This window comes from Mobula birostris, chromosome 7 (genome assembly GCF_030028105.1).
Source record: "Mobula birostris isolate sMobBir1 chromosome 7, sMobBir1.hap1, whole genome shotgun sequence".
NCBI lineage: Eukaryota > Metazoa > Chordata > Chondrichthyes > Myliobatiformes > Myliobatidae > Mobula > Mobula birostris.
In genome coordinates this window covers 5,339,475-5,354,974 of record NC_092376.1, presented here as the reverse complement: position 1 = coordinate 5,354,974, position 15,500 = coordinate 5,339,475, and the positions used below count along the sequence as shown (strand labels likewise).

The following is a 15,500-nucleotide window of genomic DNA, read 5'->3' as shown; positions in this document are numbered from 1 at the left end:
CCTGAAGTACCGCCCGGGGAGTCGGAACATCGATGCAGATGCCCTGTCTCGTCGGGCACACGGCGAGTCGGGCACGGCCGAGGAGTGGAAGAGTGTCCCTGCCCAGGGAGTAAAGGCCATGTGTCAAGTTGGGAGCGACGGGGAAGTAGGAGCACAGATGGGAACGGATCGGGCAGTAGATCAACTGGGGGCTGACGATGACGCGCTGCCCACTGTTTACTGTAATGTGACTGCTCTGAGGAACAGGCAGCTGCCGGAGTTGAGTCCCCAGGAAGTAGAGGCGGCTCAGCGTGATGACCCAAGCATTGGCACTATCTGGTACGCGGTTAGCCAGGGTGATATGGGGCAGGTGGAGAAGGCGAAACATGCCTCCGTTCCTCTACTACTGAAGGAGTGGCCCCGGTTGAAGCTGAAGAACCATGTCCTGTACCGGGTCACGTCACCTCCGGACCACCCCTGGCGCTGGCAGCTGGTCATGTCTGAGAAGCATCCAAAGACTGTGCTCCAGGCACTACATGATGATTCCGGGCACTTAGGGGTAGAGAAGACCTATGGATTAGTCAAGGACCGGTTTTACTGGCCCCGGATGAGGGGGGAGGTGGAAGAATACTGTAAGACCTGTAGCCGTTGCGTCAGGAGGAAGACCTTGCCTGCGCAGGCGGCCCCGTTATCCCACTTGCAGAGTGCGGGACCCATGGACCTGGTGTGTATGGATTTCCTGTCTATTGAGCCAGACACCAGCAATACCGCGAATGTCTTGGTCCTCACGGATCACTACACTAGATATGCGCAGGCTTTTCCTACTAAGGATCAGAAAGCGACTACAGTGGCGAAGGTGTTATGGGAGAAGTACTTTGTTCATTATGGCCTTCCCTGGCATATCCACAGTGATCAAGGACGGGACTTCGAGGGCAGGCTTATACATGAATTGCTGGATATGCTTGGGGTTGAAAAGTCCAGAACCACCCCCTGTCACCCGCAGGGTGATCCTCAACCCGAGAGGTTTAACCGGACCCTGCTGGACATGCTCGGCACCTTGGAGATTGGACAGAAGAGTAAGTGGAGTTGGCATATTGCCCATTTGGTTCATTGTTACAATTGTACTCGCAATGATGCTACGGGGTACTCGCCCTATATTCTGATGTTCGGACGGGAAGCGAGGTTGCCCATTGATCTGTGTTTTGGGACTGAAGCGGAGGAAATACCTTCGAAGCCATGTCTGAAGTACGTGTCCGATATGAGGAGAGAGTTGCAAAGGGCGTACGAGTTGGTTGAGGCGGCAGCCACCAAGCAGAACCAGCGGAATAAAAGGAGGTATGATCAGAAGGTAAAGTTCGTCCAGCTATTGCCGGGAGACCGAGTCCTTATCCGGAATTTAGGACTACAGGGTAAGCACAAGTTGGCGGACCGTTGGGCAGCCACCCCCTATGTGGTGGAGAGTCAGATGCCGAATCTCCCGGTTTACCGGGTGAGACCTGAGGGCGGGCAGGGGCCTGTCAAGGTACTCCATCGGAACCATCTGTTGCCTCTGGGTCGAGAGGTGAAGATGGACCCAGAGCCCGAATGGGAGTTTACGCCTAGTACGAGGACTCTGCGAGGGCGCGGGCGCGGGAAGAGCCCGCTGCGAAGGAGATGGGGCCGGCCCCCACCTCGAGAAGGGATACGTCATCGGAAGATGATGATTCGGACGTGTGGTACCTGCTTCCGTTCGCTGATTCCCCGGTGCCGGGAGAAGAGACTCTTGGTCCTTCCATCACTGAGTCAGGGGAACCGAGGGAGGGTGTTGCAGAGCCGCCTGTATTACAGCCGGCATTGGGGGAGGAGAGGGTGGAGGCAGAGCCCGAGCCAGAGGGCTCACCGGGGCAGAGGGATCCCGGTGAAGGGGAAGGTCCGTCAGATAGGCCCGGGGGGTCACCTGGGGTGTCTGAACAGGGAGAGTTAGCAGAGGAAGTCCAGAGGCCTCAGAGGAGTAGGCATCCCCCAGAAAGACTCACTTATACAGCGCCAGGAGAGCAGGGTGTGATCTCTACTGCCCTGCAAAGTTATGTCACTGCTTTATGCACCTGGGTTGGGTTTTGTGTTTTACAAGGAGCACAGGTGAACTATGGTAACGTCATGAGGGCATGACTTTAATTGGTGGGGGGAGAGTGTACGGGGTCTTTCTTTTTGTTAAATTTAAAATGGCGCCTTTGTTATGTTAATCTGGGGAATGCGGCTTTGTTGTGTTAAACGCTGAAGAGAGTTTGCGCTAGCAGTTTGTTTTACTTTAAAGTGAGATAGCAGCCTTCTATTAGCCAATGGGTGGTTATGTATCATTTTGTTTTCGGATACCGTGCTGTATGATATGACTGTGGACTGGGTTTTGGCGGGGAGTCGGAGGAGAGACGGGGAGTCGGAGGAGAGATGGGGAGTCGGAGGAGAGACGGAGGGTCAGAGGAGAGACGGGCAGTCGGAGGAGAGACGGGCAGTCGGAGGAGAGACAGGGAGGACGGTGGACGGGGTTTTGACGGGGAGTCGGAGGAGAGACAGGGAGTCGGAGCAGAGACGGGGAGGACGGCGGAGAGACGGGGAGGACGGAGGAGAGACGGGGAGTCGGAGGAGAGACGGGGAGTCGGAGGAGAGACAGGGAGGATGGTGGAGAGATGGAGTTTTTGGGGGGAGTCGGAGGAGAGACGGGGAGTCGGAGGAGAGACAGGGAGGACGGTGGACAGGGTTTTTGGGGGGAGTCGGAAGAGAGACGGGGAGTCGGAAGAGAGACGGGGAGTCGGAGGAGAGACGGGGAGGACGGTGAAGAGACGGGGTTTTTGGGGGGAGTAGGAGGAGAGACGGGGAGTCGGAGGAGAAATGGGGAGGACGGTGGACGGGGGTTTTTGGGGGGAGTCGGAAGAGAGACGGGGAGTCGGAGGAGAGACGAGGAGGACGGTGGAGAGACGGGGAGTCGGAGGAGAGACAGGGAGGACGGAGGAGAGATGGGGAGGATGGTGGATGGGGTTTTGACGGGGAGTCGGAGGAGAGACAAGGAGGACGGAGGAGAGACGGGGAGTCGGCGGAGAGACGGGGAGTCGGCGGAGAGACGGGGAAGACGGCGGAGAGACGGGGAGTCGGAGGGGGTACGGTGAGTCGGAGGAGGGACGGGGAGTCGGAGGAGAGATGAGGAGGACGGTGGACGGGGTTTTGGCGGGGAGTCGGAGGAGAGACGGGGAGCCAGAGGAGAGACGGGGAGTCAGAGGAGAGACGAGGAGGACCACGGACGTGCGAAAGGCTCCGGTCGATCACTCCGGGTGTTCCCGAGCCGTGAGTCAACAGGATCCGGGTGGTCGTCAGGAATCGATTGAGCTCCAACAGTAGCACGCGAAGAACTTGGACTTTGATAAGTGTTGGCGCCTTTTCTTTCATTGCTTTCCTCTCTGTATCAAATTTATATTAATGTCATAGAATTAGTAATATCGATAAAGTGTATTTGTTAAAATTTACTGGGTGTGCTGGCTGATGATCGATCTTTGGGACCGATTCAGGCGGCGACCGACACTGTGGGAAGTGTTGAGGCAGGTGCTGGGCGGGATTTCCCCTAGACATTCACGAGCCAATATAACGGAATGTTACATGACCATTTACCCTCAGGAGAGGGTAAACTCACTCCTGTTTATATCAGGGTGCTGAGGTCAATCAGATAGAGAGATTCAAGTTCCAACGTGTAAACATCATCAATATCCTGTCCTGCTCCAGGCACTAAATGCCGCACCACCACCTCGACTTTCTCAGGAAGCTGAATAACTTGGCAAGTTCCCTCTGACCTCACCATGTTTCATTGGCACACCATAGATGCATCATGGCAACTGCTCTGCCTGTGACTGCAAGAGACTGCAGAGGGCTGTGGACACAGCTCAGACCCTCACAGAAACCAGCCTCCCCTCCATGAACTCACTCTGTCTATAGTCCTCTCTGCCTCAGCAAAGCAGGCAATAGCAAGGTTTGAAAGAAGGTACCACCAGGCTGAAGGCCGGGTTTGTTCCACTGGTTCCACTCCCACCCCATCTCTCCTCCCCAGCTGCCCTTGGTGCCCCACCCCTTTCCTCCTTCCCTTCCTCCCGTTGGTCCACTCTCCTCCCCTATCAGATTCCTTCTTATCCAAGTGTAAAGGTGATGTCCACGCGCAGCGGCCTCTCGGTTGCCAACCAAAGATGATTGTTTCTTTGTTAAGTGTGTTTTGATACATAGTAAGACCATTCTTGGCTCCAATAACTACCTCTACAGCAGGTGAACCACATCAGTGGGCAGCTCAGTATTCGGAGCAGCCGGCCAGGCTGTTGTAAGAGCCGACTGGTGGTTCAGAGAAAATGAGTCGGTTTGTCGGGCCGAGGAAGACGAGACAGGCACTTGCGCTGTCAGGTGGATTGGGATGTCGGGCCGCAGAAGGAGCCAGACTGGGCTCAGATGAGGGGACCTGTGTGGAGACCGAGCTGCTGCCTGCTACTTGGAGGCACTGGAGTTGGTGCCCTCGAGTTGGCACGAAGGCAGTATGTAGTGAAACCCTGGACGCTTCTTTTGCGATCGCAAGACCCTGTTGGACACTGATTGCCGCAGGCCTGCTACCCTTGTTTGGTGGTGAGACAGGGAGCGAGACAGCAGTGTCACCTCGGTCGTAGCGAGGACTAGCCCTCAAACCATGGGCTTGTGCTGTGGCGTGGCCTCTGGGCTCAGGTGGTGGCTGCTCCTCGGTGCTGCCCTCCAGTGGTGGATTGGTGGAATTACAGGCTGGGCTGCCAGGAACCAATCTGCAAGATGTCGCTCAGGGTCTTGGACTAAAGATGTGTTTTCTCACATGACTATGTTCTTTTTTTTTTAATTCCTTTCTTGCTATTTTGAATGCATGTATATGTTTTTGCACCTTGCCCCCACAGAAACACTGTCTTGTTCAGCTGTACCCATGTATGGTTTGAATGACAAGTGCACTTGATTTACCTCTTCCATTCATCACCCCCCCCACATGCCCACCTCCCCCCTCACCTGGTCCTGCCCATCACCTCCCACCATGCACTCCCTCCATTCACCAGGGTCGATCATGGATGTTGTATCTTAGCTGTCTACACAAGCCATGGCAATACGATATGGAGAGCAAGCTGTTGGCATGCAGCCATCTCTCCCTCTCCACACGTCTGATAAACCCAGAGGAACGGCAGAGACCGACACAGTTTGGCACCAGCAGCGTTGCAGGAGCTGCCAGTCAGCATTGAACTCGACATCAGACTGCCTCAGGGACTGCAGCTCTGGATATTTCCTGGGGGTTTACTCCGGAAGCCTTCCCCGTGAGTGGGTACTACAGCTGCAAGGCAGCGGAGGTTTGAGATCAGAGCTTTTCTTCTCTCTGGATGAGCCACCAACCACAGCTGACAAACCCCATCTGCCCCAAGCAACAGGTTCTACGATGCCAGTAACTCTTCTCCGGTCAGTAGAAACAGTTCCGCTGCGTTTAGTATGAAGCCCCGTGAAGGCCAGGAGCTGGACTTGGTTGTCAGAGTCTATTTGAGACTCGCGTCATTGAGAGCATTTAATAGATAGTGGGAGCTCATACCCCACCTCCCCCCGGGCATGGCAATCTTAAGGTACCTGACCATTTACAGGATTGATATAACCATATATAAATAGAAACAGCTTCTACCCCTCCATCATCAGGTTTTCAAATATTCCATGAACACTACCTCACTATTCCTGTCTGCATTAAATTCCATCTGCCATCTTTCAGCCAATTTCACCACCTGGTCCAGATCCCACTGCAAGCCTTGATAGTCTTCCTCGCTGTCCACTACACCCCCAATCTTGGTGTCATCCACAAATTTGCTGATCGAGTTAACTACATTATCATGGAGATCGTTGATATAGATGACAACAATGGACCCAGCCCTGATCCCTGCGGCACTCCACTAGTCACAGACCTCCAGTCAGAGAGGCAACTGCCTACAACCACTCTCTGATTTCTTCCGCGAAGCCAATGTCTAATTCAATTTACTACCTCATCTTGAATACCAAGCAACTGAATCTTCCTAACCAACTTCCCATGTGGGAGCTTGTCAAAGGCCTTGCTAAAGTCCATGTAGACAACATCCACTGCCTTGCCTTCATCCACTTTCTTGGTAACTTCCTCAAAAAACTCTGTAAGATTGGTTAGACATGACTTACCACGCACAAAGCCATGTTGATTATCGCTAATCCGTCCACCAGCCCCCCCCCCGTCTATCCAAATAATGTACTTATATATCCAGTCCCATCAGAATAGCTTCCAATAATTTTCCCATGACTGATGTCAGGCTCAACAGCCTACAATTTCCTGCCTTATTCTTAGACAATGGAACAACATTAAGATCTCTTCAATCTCTTTCAGCTCCTTGCATCAATTACCATTCCAATCTTCCAGAGCACCAATTTTGTCGCTTGCTATCCTTTTTCTCTTAATACACCTGTAGAAGCCCTTGAGATTCTCCTTCACCATGTCTACAGAAACAACTTCTTCCTGCCTTCTTTTAGCCCTCCCGATTTCTTTCTTAAATCTTCTCTTGCGTTTCTTTTTCTCCATAAGCACCTCATTTGTTCCTACCTGCATATCCCTGCTATGCACCTCCTTTTTTTCTCTTCACCAGGGCCTTGATATCTCTTGAAAACCAAGGTTCCCTGAATCTGTTATCCTTGTCTTTTATTCCGACTGGGACATACAAACTCTGTACTCTCAAAATTTCACTTTTGAAAGCCTCCCACATACCAAGTACACCTTTGCCAGAAAACAACCTGCCGCAAACCACACTTGCCAGATCCTTTCTGATGCCATCAAATAGGCCTTTCTCCAATTTAGAATCTCAACATGAGGACCAGACCTATTCTTTTCCATAAACACCTTGAAACTAATGGCATTATGATCACTAGATGCAAAGTGTTTCCCTATACAAAGTTCAGTCACCTGCCCTGTCTCATTCCCTAATAACAGATCCAGTACCACACACTGTCTCACTGGGACTTCTATGTACTGATTAAGCAAACTTTCCTGACCATATTTTACAAACTCTTTCCTGTCCATCCCATTCACAGTATGGGAGTCTCAGTCAATATGTGGGAAGTTAAAATCACCGACTATAACAACCTTATCTTTCTTGCAACAGTCTGCGATCTCTCTACAAATTTGCTCCTTTAAATCCTACAGAATGTTGAAGTGAATGCCAACATTGCATTCGCCTTCTTCACTACCGACTCAACCTGGAGGTTAACCTTAAGGGTATCCTGCACGAGGACTCCCAAGTCCCGTTGCATCTCAGAACTTTGAATTCTCTCCCTATTTAAATAATTGTCTGCCCCTTTATTTCTTCTGCCAAAGTGCATAACCATACACTTTCCAACATTGTACTTCATTTGCCACTTCTTTGCCCGTTCTCCCAATCTATCCAAGTCTCTCTGCAGACTCTGTTTCCTCAGCACTACCGACCCCTCCACCTATCTTCGTATCGTCAGCAAACTTAGCCACAAAGCCATCTATTCCATAATCCAAATCGTTGATGTACAATGTAAAAAGAAGCGGCCCCAACACTGATCCCTGCGGAACACCACTGGTAACCGGTAGCCAACCAGAATAGGATCCCTTTATTCCCACTCTCTGTTTCCTGCCAATCAGCCAATGCTCTATCCACGTATGTAACTTTCCTGTAATTCCATGGGCTCTTATCTTGTTAAGCAGCCTCATGTGTGGCACCTTGTCAAAGGCCTTCTGAAAATCCAAATATACAACATCCACTGTATCTCCCTTGTCTAGCCTACTGGTAATTTCCTCAAAAAATTGCAATCGGTTTGTCAGGCAGGATTTTCCTTTAAGGAAACCATGCTGAGTTCTGCCTATCTTGTCATATGCCTCCAGGTACTCCGTAACCTCATTCTAGACAATTGATGTCAGAGATAATCTATTGTGTCTCTGAGATTTACTGTGATTGCCCACAAGTAAACGCACCTCAGGGTTGTATATGGTGACATATATGTATTTTGATAATACATTTACTTTCAACTTGAACTTTCAATTTGTGTTCAACGGAAGGAATGGACAATATAGCGATGGCCACCAGATGGCAGCATTGTCCACGACTCCACTGCCACAGGTCTTTAGGCCTTGCTGATGGAGCTGGTTCTGTGTTCATCATCATCATCATCATCTCCTCCTCCTCCTCCTCCTCCTCCTGCCCTGCCTTGCACCACCCGCCTCAGCAAGTTCCCTCCAGGTTTATTCTCCAGCCAACCCTGGAGAGTGGCGGAGGGCAGGAGGAGAGCGCTGTGCTTGTCAGCAAGACCAAGGAATTGATTGTAGACTTCAGGAAGAGTTCAAAGTTCAAAGTAAATTTATTATCAACCTACATAAATACAGTGCAAAAGTCTTAGGCACATATATATAGCTAGTTTGCCCAAGACTTTTGCACGGTACTGTAGTAATTTTATGTATTGCACTGTACGCTGCCACAAAAAAAACAAATTTCGTGACAGATGTGAGTGATGATAAACCTGATTCTGATATGGGTCCCTATTGTAGACTGAGAGTGGGGAGGGGGCAGGGAGAGGGGAATCATGGCTGGGAAAGGGGAGGGGAGAGTGGAGGGAGTGAGAAGCACCAGACAGACATTCTGTAATGATCAATAAATCAATTGTTTGGAATCAAATAACCTTGCCTGGTGTCTCAGAGCTGGGTGCGCCTGCATCCGAGGACCACCCCCCCCCCCCCCCCACCAAGGCTGCCCTGGCTCTCCTTCTCTCTCACCTGTCCCACACCCCTCCCATGGCGCTCCATCTCGCCATTCTCAACATCCTTTGCTCCTGCCAGATTTACAAACTTGCTCTCTGGTCCACATTGACAAGTACAGTCAAGAACATGAGCCCTTGAGAGTGAATCCATAGGTTGTGGGAACAGTTCAATGACTTTGATTCAAGAGCCTGATGGTTGAGGGGTAATAACTGTTCCTGAACCTGATAGTTTGGGACCTGAGGCTCCTGTACCTTCTCCTTGACAGCAACAGCGAGAAGAGAGCACGGCCTGGGTGGTGGGGGTTACTGATGATGGATGCTGCTTTCCTGTGACAGTGTTCCTTGTGGATGTGCTCAATAGAGGGGAGGGCTTTACCTGTGATGGACTGGGTCGTATCCACCACTTTTTGTAGGCTTTTCTGTTCAAGGGAGTCAGGAGAACACACATCAGTCCGCATTGAGGGCACAGCAGCAAGTTCCCACATATCAACACCTCTGAAGATCTAATCTGGGCTCAACACAGTGATGTAATCACAACGAAGACACAACAGAAACCATATTTCATTACGAGTTTGCTGAGATTTGGTGTATCACCAAACACTCCCGCAAATTTCTGCAGATGTACAGGGAGGCTGTGTGCAGCCAGCAGCTCTTCCCAAGGCAGCATTGGCTAATACAAGGGAAGCAATTTCAACGTGATTGGAGGAAAGCGTAGGGAGGTATCAGAGTTTGGTTTCTTTACACACAGAGTGGTGGGTGTGTGGAACACCCTGCCATGGGAGGTGGTAGAGGTAGAGGCAGAGACAGTGGGGCATTTAAGAGACCCTTAGATAGGCATATATGGATGATAGAAAAATTGAGACTATGTGGGAGGGAAGGGTTAAATTGATCCACAAACAAGAGAAAATCTGCTGGAAATCCGAGCAACAGACACAAAATGCTGGAGGAACTCAGCAGGCCAGGCAGCATCTATGGAAAAGAGTAAACAGTCGCTGTTTTGGGGCGAAACCCCTTGGCAGGATTGATCCTAGAGTAGGTTAAAAGGTGGGGCCCAGCATTACAGGCCAAAGGGTCTGTACTGTGCTGTAATGATGCACATTCGATGTACAATGGAGACCTTGACTGCAGGCATCACCGTCCGACACAGAGGCTCCAATGCACAGGATTACGGGGCTCCATAGGCACAAACATCCCCACCTCCAAGGAGAGGTAGCGTCTGAAGGAGGTGACCCCCATCACCCAGGACGTGCCCTCTTCTCATTGCTACCATCAAGGCAGGGTTACAGCCTCCTCCTCTACCTCCACGTCTTAGGGAGAGTTTCTTTCCCCTCCACCATCAGATTTCCGAATGGTCCACGAACCCATGGACGCTACTCACTATTTTGTCTTTTTCCACTTCCTATTTTTTCATATTTCTCAACAGTTTTTTTATGTATTGCCCTAAAAACAAATATCACAACATACGTCACCTGATTCTGATTTGGCCCATCCAGTCCGCCTCATCCCCTTGACCTGCACCCGGACCATCGCCCTCCATGGGAAAGCACAGAAACAAACGTTTATCAACATCCCCAAGCCATGAGACCATATGGGGTAGGAGCAGAATTAGGCCATTATCACCTTCTCAACCCCATTCTTCTGTCGTCTCCCCAAAATCTTTGACACCCTGACTAATCAAGAACCTGTCAACTTCTGCTTTAAATGTACCCAATGACTTGGCCTCCACAGCCGCCTGTGGCAACGAATTCCACAGATTCACCACCCTCTGGCTAAAGAAATTACTCTTCATCTCTGTTCTAAATGGATGTCCCTCTGTGTCCTCTGGTCCTAGACTCCCCCCACTATAGGAAACATCCTCTCCACATCTACTCTATCAGGACCTCTCAACATTCAATAGGTTTCGATGAGATCCCCCCCGCCACTCACATTCTTCTAAACGCCAACCAGTACAGGCCCAGAGCCATCAAGCGCTCCTCCTATGTTAACCCTTTCATTCCCGAATCATTCTCATGAATTTCCTCTGGACCCTGTCCAACGCCAACACGTCCTTTCTGAGATACGGGACCTGAAACTGCCCTCAACACTCCAGACGCGGTCTGTGTCGCGTTACAGGAGACAATAACACACTGACGGCCTTCTCTTTGCCTCTGCCAGCCTCTGGCCCGAAGCACCCAGTGTCCTGGGATGGATACCAACCCGCCACTCACCTGCAGTCCACGCTGGTCTCCCGATCCTGGAGTCGGGGCAGAGGCCTTGCTGGCAGAGGTGGGGGCCGCCCCCTGCTCTCCGTGTCCTGGCGTGGCGGGAGCACGGGCGGATCTTCCCTCAGGCCATCCCCCACCAGTGGGGGTCGTACTCGAGGACGGGGGACAGGCTGTACTTTCTTGGGAGGGCCCCCCAGTCCATGCCGGGGTGGGATGGGGGGAAGGAAGGTCTTCTCGGCCGGTGGGCGGGCCTGGTAGGGGTAGACGCTCCTCTTTCTCGGGATGGGCTTCTCCTTGACGTCATCCACTGTCGCTTCAGCGGTCGGGGGATTCCGCGACGGTGGCCCCTTCCTCAGGGCGGAGAGGATGCGCTTGCGATGCCCGGGCAAGTGGACGCCGAGGCGGGAGAGGTCCTCCCCGCTAAGCTCCCAGCAGTCGGCGAGGTGGCGGTAGGCGTGCTGGGTGAACACGTCCACATACTGATCGAGATGCAGGGCCCCCAGCCAGTCCTGGACGCTCAATGTCCCCTCCTCCAATGTCATGGCGCCTGGCGTATGCACACACACACACACACCCTCACTCGCCAACTCAGTCCATGGTCCCACCGTCACGCAGACCTGCGGGGAAACAACAACGAAAACGGTGGTCAGGAGTTAAACTCGAATTAAATTTATTATCAAAGTACGTACTCTCAGAGGCCACTTTATTAGGCACACCTGCTCAGTAATGCAAATATCTAATCAGCCAATCATGTGGCAGCAACTCAAGGCACAAAAGCATGCAGGCGTGGTCAAGAGGTCCAGTTTGGCGCTTGTATAAAATTCAGGGGATGGTGGGAACTCAACTGGGAGATGAGTATAAAAGGAGCGAAGAAGTTACACTGAAACCTATTACACTAGGTTGAATAATTACTTGTTCAAAATTAATATGCATGTTACGGGAACACACTTTCCAAGAAATGGTGCAGCATATATTGTTTGAATTCAGTACCTATGAGGTGCACAGGAAGCATCTGATGGACAAATGGAGATCTTTGGGACAGACACAGTTTAACATGGAAAGTTTGTTAGTCTATCACCGTCATTGTAATGTATATAAGTGCACATTTGACTTTCTGAAAAGCATTAGACCTTTTGATATTATCTGAGTTCTTGGGGGGAATTTCTTGGGTTGTATTTACTTTGTCTCTTTGCTCCACACTCTACTTCAGTTAGTGGCCGAAATGCACCTTTGGTTTGACTGACAATCCCCACTAAACTTTACAAGAGAAGAAGCTCACTTGTTGTTCAGACCAAACATCAGAATGGGGAAGAAATGTGACCTAACTGACTGTGGAATGATTGTTGGTGCCAGATGGGGTGGTCTGAATATTTCAGAAACTGCTGAACTCCTTGGATTTTCACAAGTCTCTTGAGTTTATAGAGAATGGTGCAAAAAATCAAACAAAAACATCAAGTGAGCAGCAGCTCTGTGGGCAAAAACACCTTGCTAATCACAGAAGTCAGAGGAGGATGTCCGGACTGGTTTAAGCTGACGGGAAGGTGACAGTAATTCAAATAACCACTCGTTACAACAGTGATGTGCAGAAGAGCATCCGTGAACGCACAGCATGTCAAACCTTGACGTGGATGGGCTACAGCAACAGAACAATTAAGAACTACACACAAAGACTGACAAACAACCAATGCACAAAAAAAAAAGACAAACTGGAGGAATCAGTCCCTCCGTTGTGGAACAAATCAAAGTTATTACCCCAGATTCAAGATTCAAGATTGTTTAATTTCATTTCCAGTACACAAGTGTAGAGGAGAAAAAACTAACTGTTACTCCAGATCTGATGCAACACCAAAAATACAATACGATAAAGAACACAATAATTTTTTTAAAACACAATAAATATAAATACTTAAGAGATCTCATATACACTGATTGATCGTATGTCCATAAAGTGACACTAGGCGCAGGAGTGTCTGTACGTAAACAACAGGAATTCTGCAGATGCTGGAAATTCAAGCAACACACATCAAAGTTGCTGGTGAACGCAGCAGGCCAGGCAGCATCTGTAGGAAGAGGTACAGTCGACGATTCAGGCCGAGACCCTTCGTCAGGACTAACTTAGTCCTGACGAAGGGTCTCGACCTGAAACGTCGACTGCACCTCTTCCTACAGATGCTGCCTGGCCTGCTGCGTTCACCAGCAACTTTGATGTGTGTTGTCTGTACGTAAGGTGACTCTGACAGGAAGTGATAAAGTAGTAGTGGTTGGGGGTGTGGACGGGTGGGTTAGTGGGTGGAGGTGTTGATCAGCCTTACTGCTTGGGGAAAGTAACTGTTTTTGAGTCTGGTGGTCCTGGTGTGGATGCTACGTAACCTCCTCCCTGATGAGAGTGGGACAAACAGTCCACGAGCAGGGTAGGTGGGATCCTTCATGGTGTTACTGACTCTTTTCCAGCATCTTTCTGAATATACAATATGCCTTTGATGGTGGGTAGGCTAGTGCCATAGATAGCATCAGATATACTGTATTCACTAAATAAAATATTTTAAACCTAAATATTATATAAATTTTACAAGAAAGAACTAGGGCAAAAAGGAAGTAAATTTTAATACAAAGAGATCAAAGTGGTCTTATTGTTGCTAAGCTGTAGTGACTAGCGTTCTGTTGGTTGGTTCAAGAGCCAAGTGGTTGAAGGTAAGTCATAAGAACTGTCATTCAACCATAGGCAAATACCCATGAAGACAGCTAAATGAAACAGTGCCAAATTGTGAGACTCATTGCCAACAGTAATACACAGCACAAGCCACGTATAACACAGCAGTAAACACGCAGTCACACACAAAACAATATAGTCCAAGTCCCTCAGTCCACGACTGTGGCAGCAGTCTGCAATTGAACACTGGACGGCAGTACCGGATCCAGGCTGTCACCGCGCCACACCGCCCCCGGCACTGTGGTGGAGAGCACTGATCCCAATGCCAGTCTCCTGGGCACTGACCCCAATGCCTCTCTGCTGGGCACTGACTCCAATGCCTCTCTCCTGGGCACTGACCCCAATGCCTCTCTGCTGGGCACTGACTCCAATGCCTCTCTCCTGGGCATGGACTCCAATGCCTCTCTGCTGGGCACTGACTCCAATGCCTCTCTCCTGGGCAGCTGTAAACAGGCCACGCTGCGGCTTGAGGCCGAGGCCATGCAGCTTCCCCGCCAACAGCTAATAAATCTGTGAACCAGACTTGCAGCATTCCACATTGTACAACAAAAAGAGAGGAAAAGAAAATAGTGAGGTAGTGTTCATTAGTTCATCACCCATTCAGAAATCGATGGCAGAGGGGAAGAAGCTGTTCCTGAATCGTTGAGTGTGTGCCTTCAGGCTCCTGTACCTCCTTCTTGGTGGTGGCAACGGAAAGAGGGCATGTCCTGGGTAATGGGGTCCTTAATGATGGAAGCTACCTTTTTGAGGCATCACCTTTTGAAGACGTCCTCGGTGCTGGGGAGACCAGTGCCCATGATGGAGCCGGCTGAGTTTGCAACTTTCCGCAGCTTTTTCCGATCCTGTGCAGTCACCCCTCTGTACCAGACAGTGATGCATCCAGTCGGACTGCTCTCCACGGCACATCAGTAGAAATTTGTGAGTGTCTTTGGTCACATACTAGATCTGCTCTGTACTTATCTACAGCATAGCTGTTTCCTTTGACAGCTGAGCTGGGTCTCTGGAGGAAGTCTTCAGCCTGCTGGTATCTTGGACCCATCTACACAAGCAACAGTATCACTTCACCCACAGTCTATTTATACCAGAGCAGATGGAGGTGTCAGAGAAAACACCGTTCAGTGCCTACATTCACTTGACAGCCACGCGATCGGGCAACTGTGACGTTCCCTTTCAACTCGCACTTCCTCTACCAACATAATCTCATCCGCCCTGGGAATTCTCTCTTCTCCAGGCCCAAGGACGGCTTCCGCCCCGCTCCTATAAGACTATGGAATCGCTCCCTAGTGCAACTCCAGGGATCATCACCCTGTTGTGGTGGAGAGGCTGACGATCAGTGTCGTCTGGCGTTTAGCCCCTGCTATTTATAGAGATACAGCACAGAACAGGCCCTTCCAGTCCACTGGGCTGTACCACCCAATAATCCACCTATTTAACCCAAACCTAATCACCAGACAATTTACGACGACTAGTTAACCTACTAAACGGTACGTCTTTGGCCTGTGGGAGGAAACCGGAGCACTCGGAGGAAACCCATGCGTACGTGAAAAGAATGTACTAACTTTCTGACAGAGGACACCGGAATTAAACTCCGAAATCAACACACTGAACTGTAACAGCGTCGCACTAACCGTCACATTACCGCGGCGCCCCCTTGTCACCTTGTTGGGGTGGAGAGGCTTGTGTGGTCCTGAGGTCGCGCGAGCGACCCCGTCTGGATTTCAGCTCCCGGAAGGGTCACCCATGGCGGTAAGGTCAAGGGATGAGGTTCCAGACAAAGAGTGATCCAACCTAGACCTCAACAGTGGAACTGGCAGACCGTGATG

General features: G+C 50.5%; 1 protein-coding gene across 4 annotated transcripts in view; it reads right to left on the bottom strand.

Annotated features, from left to right (window-relative positions):
* Positions 1-15,500, bottom strand: part of LOC140199979 (arf-GAP with Rho-GAP domain, ANK repeat and PH domain-containing protein 1-like) — a 290,953-nt gene that overhangs the window by 191,312 nt on the left and 84,141 nt on the right. For all 4 annotated transcript variants that reach the window (XM_072262527.1, XM_072262524.1, XM_072262526.1 and 1 more), the window contains one exon: positions 10,971-11,584. In XM_072262527.1, coding sequence (XP_072118628.1) covers positions 10,971-11,509 — 539 coding nt within the window. In that variant the 5' untranslated portion in view covers positions 11,510-11,584. The remainder of the gene's footprint in view (positions 1-10,970; positions 11,585-15,500) is intronic.